Below are 10421 nucleotides of genomic sequence, written 5' to 3' on the forward strand. Positions count from 1 at the left end.
AATGAGTTTTGGGTAAAGTGCTTAATAGTGAGTAAACGAGATCGTCTTGTGTGTTTGCTGGCAGTCTACAAGAAAGGATCTGTGGTCAATCAACTCTTGCACCAATCAAATAGCCTCTTTTTGTTGCTTGTCACATTTATTGTCCCAGACCCTCTTGCCAGACTATTCTTATCCATGCTCTAATGGCTTTCCCACTTGCACACTGAAGCTCGGCAAATCTTTCGAGGTACCAAATCTTTTGCGGTTTTATTTCTCTTAGCTGTGCAGCAGAAAGATTCCCCACACAGCACCTCGACCTCGGCGGTCACTCTGGTCACCAGCACCCCTGTGTCTGCAGCCATAATGGCAGGTGTCACGGTTAGCTCTTCCTCCTCGTCCTCATCCTCCTCCATGGCTGGAGATCTACAAATCCCCACCACCTCTGCCGACGTGGCAGCTGACATCGCTAAATATACCAACAAAGTAAGATGCCAGATCTATTCCAGACTCTTTCAAAAAAAGATTTAAACGAGTAAATCTGAATATTATACTTTGTGTGATCACTGTTTGTGTTTAAGATCGAATGGTAGATCAATACTGATAATACGACGGTCATGAAGAGTTATTAATGCATTATTGAGATGTCACTGATTTGAGCAAATTATTATTTTGTGTATGGACAGATCATGGATGCAATCAAGGGGACAATGACCGAAATATACAATGATCTCTCCAAGAGCACCTCAGGAAACACAATAGCTGAAGTATGAAATCCTGAAAAAGGAATACAGTGGTATTATAGCGATATATTTGCCAATTTCAAGAACCAGTGACGTATTCTTATTTTGCCTTTTAGATTAGGCGGTTACGGATTGAAATCGAAAAGCTGCAGTGGCTCCATCAACAGGAATTATCAGAGATGAAACACAATTTAGGTTTGTCATTTTCAGTCCATATATCTCACATCGACCAATTCTGCATCAGTGCCCATTTGTGTCTTTTCTCACACAGGGAGTGCCGTAAAAATAAGGCAAAGCAAGTTACCCTAGGAAAACGTGTTTATTTTTATATCGATCTGTGTTGCACTTGATCTCAGAGCTGACCATGGCGGAGATGCGGCAGAGTCTGGAGCAGGAGCGAGAGCGGCTGGTCGCAGAAGTGAAGAAGCAAATGGAGATGGAGAAACAGCAGGCTGTCGACGAGACCAAGAAGAAGCAGTGGTGTGCCAACTGTAAGAAAGAGGCCATTTTCTATTGCTGCTGGAACACAAGCTACTGTGACTACCCCTGCCAGCAAGCACACTGGCCAGAACACATGAAATCCTGCACGCAGTCAGGTAGGATGAAGAGCACCATCACACTCATTTACAAAAATGTGTAATCATACATTTTCTACAACTGTTGGTTTCTCAAGTTTCAGGGGTGGACAAATCACAAATCTATTGACTAGCCCACAGGACGAGCGTCAGTGGTTGGAAAACTATTCGACTAGAATAATATATATATATATATATATATATATATATATATATATATATATATATGTATATATATATATATATGTGTGTGTGTGTGTGTATGTGTGTATATATATATATATATATATATATATATATATATATATATACACACACACACACACACACACACACACAGGTGCAATCTCAAAAAATTTGAATAGTGAATTTGAAAAGTTCATTTTTTCCCATAATTTAATTCAAAAAGTGGAACTTTCATATATTCTAGATTCATTACAAATTAAGTAAAATATTTCAAGCCTTTTTTTGTTTTAATCTTGAAGATTATGGTTTACAGCTCATGGAAATCAAAAATCCAGTATCTCAAAATATTAGAATAAAGAATTTATAATACAGAAATGTCGACCTTCTGGAACGTATGTTAATTTATGCACTCAACACTCGGTCAGGGCTTTAATATTGTTGCAGGAATTACTGCATCAATACGACGTGGCATGGAGGCTATCAGCCTGTGGCACTGCTGAGGTGTTCTGGAAGCCCAGGTTTCTTTGATAGCGGCCTTAAGCTCGTCTGTATTGTTGGGTTTGGTGTCTCTCATAGATTCTCTATGGGGTTCAAGTTAGGCGAGTCGGCTGGCCAATCAAGCACAGTAATACCATGGTCAGTAAACCAGTTACTAGTAGTTGTAGCACTGTGGGCAGGTGCCAAGTTCTCCAAATCTCCATATAGCTTGTCAGCAGATGGAAGCAAGTTCTCTAAAATCTCCTGGTAGATGCTCCATTGACTCTCAATTTCAGAAAACACAGAGTACCAACACCAGCAGATGACATGGCACCCCAAATCATCACTGACTCTGGAAACATCACACTAGACTTCAAGCAACGTGGATTCTGTCTCTCCACTCTTCCTCCAGACTGTGGGACCTTGATTTCCAAGTGAAATGCAACATTTACTTTCAAGAGGACTTTTGACCACTGAGCAATGGAGTTTTTTAATAAAAAGGTGTTTTGCGTTAATTAGCTGAACAACATTGCTGTGTTATAATCAACATTGCTGTATATATAAATTCTTTATTCTAATATTTTCCATGAGCTGTAAGCCGTAATCATCAAGATTCAAACATAAAAAGTCTTAAAATATTTCACTTTATGTGTAATATATGAAATTATGAATATACGAAAGTTTCACTTTTTGAATTAAATATGGGAAAAATTTAACTTTACCCCGATATTCAAATTTTTTGTGATGCACCTGTATGTAATATAACATAATAGCATACGGTGAGCTAGTAGTAAGGTAGTTGAGCATGAATACAGACTAAGGAAAACGAACAAGTACATGATCACTTAGGAAATTGCATTTGCACCCTTTGCCTAAAATAAGTCGGCCAAAGTTTCAGCTATTAAAAGTGTTTCCTCTTCGCATTGCGTGTATAAAATACGCTGTAAATATTTACTGTAAAATGTACAGTAATTTTTCTTCATATAGGATAAAATAACACATCCAGTAAATCTGCTGAAGCGATTCACATTTGAGGCTCAAGGACCTTACTCTTGCTCATGGACCCAAGCAGCTTGGATTCGGATTTGAACAGGTGCTGCGATTTGAACACATGACCTTTTGACCTCTAACTCAAAGCCTTAACCACTGAGCAACCACAGTGAGCTCGACCAGCTTGCATTGGTTCAATCACCTCCACCGCTGAATTAACTCGCACTAAACGACCAGTTTCAGTTCATTACTAATACTAATCTAAAGTTTTTACTAGCATATAAAGTTAAACTCAAACAGGGTTTGTATTCGCCTAAAATAAAAAATATAAAGAACGTGGTGAAGGAGACATGTAATTGTTTTTGTTCAAATGTTTTGGTGTTTACACACATGTTGTACATGTTGTGTCTTTTATTGTGACTTTGCATTGCTGCTACCTTGGCCAGGTCTCTCTTGTAAAAGAGATAATTCGATCTCAATGGGAAGTCCTGGTAAAATAAAGGTCAATAAATAAATAAAATTATTCGCTAAAATAAAGGGTGCAAAAATGATACACCAATTTGCAGTTTGTCGACTCGAGGATAATTTTTACTATTCACACCCCTGACTATGCATTGAGTTTTCTGGCATTGTAATTGCCTAATCGTTTCCAGTACAATCCTCTGTAAAATAATAAAACTGTTACTGTAAATTTAAAGCAATTTTTTATGTACCGCTTAGCATTTTGAGCTACTTTACTGTAGACTTTATATTTCACAGTTTGGTCAATATTTCCCAAATCTGTAGGTGCGTCTCAATCAGCTCCCTAGCTCCATATTTTGTGAATCGGTATATGGCAGGGGTGTCCAATCTTATCCAGAAAGGGCCGGTGTGGAATAAAAACCTGCACCCACGCTGGCCCTTTCCGGATAAGATTGGACACCCCTGGGATATGGTGTACATGAGTTCGGGCACTGGTAAGGACCCTGGATCGCTACACATTAGGACACTGATGACTCAATTTCTGGCGACATGACTACAAACTTGCGTCGTAAAACGTCACAACTGGCATTTATCAACAACAGACAGAACTGAGCTCTTTCTGACATTATACGTCATATAAATTTGTTCGCTTAATCACACGCGTTTCTGTCATGGTACTTCAAGCAAGATCGTAGGCTAGCTAGTGGATTTTTAAAAAAAATCATTAAACACTTAAAAGTCGTAGACTCAAAGAAATGTCAAATAAAGTAAAAAGAACATCGCTAACGTAAGTAATCATTTGAGAGCTATAACAAGCTGCTTACATTTGTAGATGGAAGTTGGCTGAGAGTTCGCCAATTTTTTTTTTTCCAGAAAATATGACGTCATTTCTAGTAAGGAAAAATAGTGGGCATCGATGTTCCCTGGTTTTTGCGGTGCATTGTGGGATTTTTTAAGGAGTGAACGTTCCAGTGCACCGGAAGGATTTTGCGATTGAGCCCTTAAAATGGCCGACTCCCTGATCGGTGCCCTGACTACTGAACTATGGAGCCGATTGTGTTTTCAAGTGTGGAAAGATGGTCCGTCATCCTTTCACGCGAATTAATCCACCTAGTACAAATACTTTTACCGACAGTAGTTCACAACTAAGCCGATGTGTGTAGTGCTGATTATGAATTCATTTGTACTGTAGTTATATCATCGGAGTGCGTCACTCATCCAACATAGCCTACACCCCTGATAAGAAGTGGATTTCTTTCTGGTTGTAGAACCAACTTGTCCTAATTAAAATCAAATAGGCTGGACACGACATCTGCTTGACCTGCGTGCCCACTACTGATTTGTCCACTCCTGCTTTCACCATATCATCTGATTTCATCTGATAACCCCCTTTTTTTTATTTTGTAGCAACATCGTCACAGCAAGAGCCAGACACAGAGTCAAACACAGACGGCATTTCTAAGGTTTCTGGCCATCCGAACAGCAGTCAGGACTCGCCTCGAGAGACTGCAGGAGCTCCTCCGACAGACAAGGGCAGCGATGTGGACAAATCGAAGGACACTGTCACTGTCAGTATGTCCTAGCTCAAGACATACTGTACTAACTACTGTAGAACTGCACTTAAAACTGCACATATGTACAAAACATAGTCAAGTTCCGTCACTACAACAAAATACTTTTCATGTTGTTGTCTTGCCAGGATCTGCTTTTAACACTTTGGGAGGCTGATTTAATTATTTCTATCAATGACAGCTCCATGTTCCGATCTCAGTTCAATATAGCATTAAAGACACAACCAGACCTCTTTAGTGACTTACTTACTTTACTCTGGTTTTTTTTTATTATTTGGTTGTTGTTTTTTTTTTTACTTGATTCTTACTTGAAGTCCATAACATTTTCTGATTGGCTTATTCATTTATCACCATAATACCAACGTCATTACAGCGTAGAGTCCACGAATGGGCCGCTGCAGGATTTCTACACAAAGCAGTTATCCATTGGTGCTCAGTCCATGTTTGTGGGGATTTTGTACAATTATTCAAATCCTATTTGGCTTTCAGCGCTGCACTCAAAACGAGAAGCTGTTTTCTCTCAAATCGTCTTACACAGAAGACAGAAAACCACTTTTTTTTTGGTCACATCATTTTAAACGGCAAGCCTCTCGCCAGCTAGAGTGGAGTTATGAAGATGTAAATGCTTTAGTGATCCGAAAGTATCCTGGTAAATATGGTTTAGGTGTCATAACTGAAACATCCTGTAGGTATCACTGATATCTTAAAGACAGAAAACGATGAAGCGATGTTGTTCACTGTGTAAAGGCTCATTCTGAAACGGATGTCATGTTGTGTTACATTTTTATTGCAGGTTGTCTATTTCCTAATATATGTGTGTATATATTTATATATAAGCTTTATATGGGGGTTGGGTATAAAAATGTGAGATTTTGTTTTTATTTTTTAATAGTTCACAAATTGTAAAGATGAATATTTGTTTATATTTAATTCTTTCAACTTTCTGTTTGGTAATATGAAACTCAGAAGATTACATTATATTTTATTTTCTCTATGCATCCATTACTAAAAACATTTGCAATTTTGAGGGACAAAATAATAATTAAAAAAAAGCTTGACTATTGATCTATTAGTAGTAGTGTTCCAAAGTGGTGTTGTTGTTTTTAAACAATATTGTTTTGTTTTTTTATGAAAGTGTATTAAATATGGCATGGTATGATACAGTCTCAATGTATCACAAGATACCAGGCTGATTACTGTTAAAGAATCACACACTTTATTTTAATTTTCATTTTAACACCTTTGCCTTCACTCGCACTTTTAAACGTGACCATTAAATTATTATTTTTTTAGACATTAATTACATCTGACCAAGCTATTTTGTTCTTATGTTTTTTTTTTTTTTGCATTAAATTCAGATCAGTAATAATATTTTCATCTCATTCACTATCCTTAATACAGACTACAGAGACATTTCATTACTGCTTTTCTAATTGATCTTTATGTACTGTTGACTGATCATTCTGTAATCTTTCTGAATTTACTTTTTTATTTTCTGTTGGAACAGTTACCTTTATGTTTATGTTTATAATACCCCTGTCCGATCGACAAAAATATAGCGGCCCAGCAAAGTTACCAAAGCTGAAGCTAGAAGGTCATAATTTACATTGTGATGCATTATAACAGGTCATTACAGTACAGAAACACCATTTGAGCAGCCTCCCTAATATTTACACTGACTGTTGACTGTTCAGTACATTCTTAGCTCTTAAAAAAGAACTGCTGTGTATATTACAACTTAAAAATAAAACACAAACACACACACACACAAATGTTTACATATTGTACAGAAATAAAATTTGGTGGTCTTAATGTGTCTTTATTTATTTTTTGGGTTGGTGTCTGGTGCAAGACGATAAGAATTCATGAATGTCTTATGGCAGGTTATGTCACTATAAATGGTTAAACGTATGTTGTGTTGTTCATTAATGAATTAAGAATTTGGTGCTACTTTTGTAGGATATTTTATGTGTTTCATTACTGTTGAATTCTCAAATTTGCCTGCCATAGTCTGTCACGTCTCGAGACGTAACGCAGATAGGGACGGATGCAAGTGCAGTTCAACAGTTTTATTAAAGAGAGACACAGGTAGATAAATCCAAAACATGCAAAAGGTCAGGCGATCGACAAACAGGCATAAACGGAGCAAAGCAGGAATCAAGGTCGCGGTCACGGAAAACAGGGTCGAGAAACAAAACAAGAAACATAAACAATGACTAGGAACTGGGAGCGGAAAAACCAGCAATGGACTAAACTAACATGGAACATAACATGCACAAAGACTATGACTATGACTGAGGTAAACTATCGTAAGGAATCAAAACTAAGTATCTTAACTATTCTGATCTACTATAATATTCCGCCCGTGTGCTGGGAGGCGCGCGGTGTATATATACAAACATAATCAGCGTCAATTGCTGACAGCTGACACCAATCTAAACACACGTGAAATAACAGCCAATGACAGAACAGGGAGGAGACATAACAGAAACATAACAAAAAGCAAGTGTCCAATGTACACAATGTCACGATTGTCAACAAATGAAAAGCAGGTTCTCACGCACGCGCGCCCACATGCTCTCCAGCGCACTGCTTAAAGGGGAAACCGTGACATAGTCTAAGGACAATAATAAGCAAATTAAAGAACTGATGTTATTTAACAAACAAAAAAAACGTAATCGTTGATATAGTGAAGTTTTATATCGATTATTTATCATTTATGGATGGAAGGAGTCTCCAGTTTCAGCACCTTGTAACAGTCAGTGAGTTCTGCTCCACTGGAAAGTCTTCAGGATACATGAGTTTATGCAGCTGATTTTTTAAAATTATTAACAACTATTAAAAAGAGAGGCTAATGGTGGAAACATTGCTTATAGCTGTTATAAAGTAAGTGATAACAGGAATGAACTTGTCTCCTTGACATTCCACAACATTAAATGTAACTATAAATGGTTAAACATGTTGTGTTGCTCATTAATGACGTAAATATTTTCGTCATCTGCAGATTGCTGTGGTATAAGTGGAATAAGACACTTCAGGATGTGCAGTTATTGGAAAATCAACTTTGAGGTGGTAACTGTAATGCCGCTTTATAATTGACCGCATCACTTCATACAGTTGATTACAGTACATCCCAAAGTGTTTTATTTCTTAGATATAGCATTTGATCTCATGTTAATCGATTGTACAGCTGAGCAAACTATTAGTGAAAGGGTATAACCTGTTATAAGGTCCAGCACATTGGTCAGAGAGACACATTGGTCAACTCCTTTATAACACTGCAAATGAGAATAACATAAGTGGTTTATTTGTATAGTACTGTTCTAAACCTTAATTACAAAATGCTTTACAGTTCTTAAACACAACGCTTTATATGTCTTACTAAAAATAATACACGAATACAAGTACACATAAGAGATTTATAATAAACAAAGCTACTACTAATTGCTTTTAAATGCAAGAATATAAAAGTGGGTTTTAAAATGTTGCTTAAAAATCTGGGGACCCCCAGGGGTCAGTGAAGCATAGCCATGGGTCTGTGGTTATTAATATATAGTTACAGCAGTGGAAATGAGTTAACAAAGTTATTACATTTATTATTGAACTCTTATAGTTATTTGCCTGTTTGACTGGTCATGTAAGTTGAACAGGTTTAATTCAAACCTCGATAACTGAAAACCAAGCTGGCCTTTCAAAAACGTTAACAAGTTTAGGAATAAAGAGCTACGGCTAAAATCTGTGGACACCTGACCATCACACTTATACAGTGTATCCGGAAAGTATTCACAGCGCTTCACATTTTCCACATTTTGTTATGTTACAGCCTTATTCCAAATTGGATTAAATTAATTATTTTCCTCAAAATTCTACAAAGAATACCCCATAATGACAATGTGAAAGAAGTTTGTTTGAAATCTTTGCAAATTTATTAAAAATAAAAAACAAACAAACAAAAAAAAGGCACATGTACATAAGTATTCACAGCCTTTGCTCAATACTTTGTTGAAGCACCTTTGGTACCAATTACAGCCTCAAGTCTTTTTGAGTATGATGCTACAAGCTTGGCACACCTATTTTTGGGCAGTTACTCCCATTCTTCTTTGCAGGACCACTCAAGCTCCATCAGGTTGGATGGGGAGCGTCGGTGCACAGCCATTTTCAGATCTCTCCAGAGATGTTCAATCAGGTTCAAGTCTGGGCTCTGGCTGGGCCATTCAAGGACATTCACAGAGTTGTCCTGTAGCCACTCCTTTGTTATCATGGCTGTGTGCTTAGGGTCGTTGTCCTGTTGGAAGATGAACCTTCGCCCCAGTCTGAGGTCCAGAGCGCTCGGAGCAGGTTTTCATCAAGGGTGTCTCTGTACATTGCTGCATTCATCTTTCCCTCAATCCTGACTAGTCTCCCAGTTCCTGCCGCTGAAATACATCCCCACAGCATGATGCTGCCACCACCATGCTTCACTGTAGGGATGGTATTGGCCAGGTGATGAGTGGTGCCTGGTTTCCTCCCGAAAAGATGCTTACCATTCAGGCCAAAGAGTTCAATCTTTGTTTCATCAGACCAGAGAATTTTGTTTCTCATGGTCTGAGTGTCCTTCAGGTGCCTTTTGGCAAACTCCAGGTGAGCTGTGGCTTCAGTCTGGCCACTCTACCATACAAGCCTGATTGATGGAGAGCTGCAGAGATGGTTGTTCTTCTGGAAGGTTCTCCTCTCTCCACAGAGACATGCTGGAGCTCTGTCAGAGTGACCATCGGGTTTTTGATCACCTCCCTGACTAAGGCCCTTCTCCCCCGATCGCTCAGTTTGGCTGGGCGGCCAGCTCTAGGAAGAGTCCTGGTGGTTCCAAACTCCTTCCATTTACGGATGATGGAGGCCACTGTGCTCATTGGGACCTTCAATGCTGCAGAAATGTTTCTGTACCCTTCCCCAGATCTGTGCCTCGATACAATCCTGTCTCAGACGTCTACAGACAATTCTTTGGACTTCATGGCTTGGTTTGTGCTCTGACCTGCATTATTAACTGTGGGACCTTATATAGACAGCTGTGTACCTTTCCAAATCAAGTCCAATCAACTGAATTTACCACAGGTGGACTCCAATCAAGTTGTAGAAACATCTCAAGGATGATCAGTGGAAACAGGACGCACCTGAGCTCAATTTTGAGTGTCATGGCAAAGGCTGTGAATACTTATGTACATGTGCTTTTTTTTGTTTTTTTTAATTTTTAATAAATTTGCAAAGATTTCAAACAAACTTCTTTCACACTGTCATTATGGGGTATTGTTTGTAGAATTTTGAGGAAAATAATGAATTTAATCCATTTTGGAATAAGGTTGTAACATAACAAAATGTGGAAAAAGTGAAGCGCTGTGAATACTTTCCGGATGCACTGTATGTGCTTGTTGAACATCCCATTCCAGATTTAGTCCCCATTTTACTAT

At 38.2% G+C, this 10421-nt stretch overlaps 1 protein-coding gene across 4 annotated transcripts in view; it reads left to right on the plus strand.

Moving 5' to 3' along the window:
* zmynd8 (zinc finger, MYND-type containing 8) overlaps positions 1-7678 on the plus strand; it is a 30893-nt gene extending 23215 nt beyond the window's left edge. For all 4 annotated transcript variants that reach the window (XM_053653037.1, XM_053653039.1, XM_053653040.1 and 1 more), the window contains 5 exons: positions 260-462; positions 663-743; positions 836-914; positions 1076-1315; positions 4817-7678. In XM_053653037.1, the coding sequence (XP_053509012.1) occupies positions 260-462; positions 663-743; positions 836-914; positions 1076-1315; positions 4817-4992 (779 nt within the window). In that variant the 3' untranslated portion in view covers positions 4993-7678. The remainder of the gene's footprint in view (positions 1-259; positions 463-662; positions 744-835; positions 915-1075; positions 1316-4816) is intronic.
* The last annotated feature ends 2743 nt before the right edge of the window (positions 7679-10421 follow it).

Source organism: Ictalurus furcatus, chromosome 21, assembly GCF_023375685.1.
Source record: "Ictalurus furcatus strain D&B chromosome 21, Billie_1.0, whole genome shotgun sequence".
In the NCBI taxonomy this organism is placed as follows: domain Eukaryota; kingdom Metazoa; phylum Chordata; class Actinopteri; order Siluriformes; family Ictaluridae; genus Ictalurus; species Ictalurus furcatus.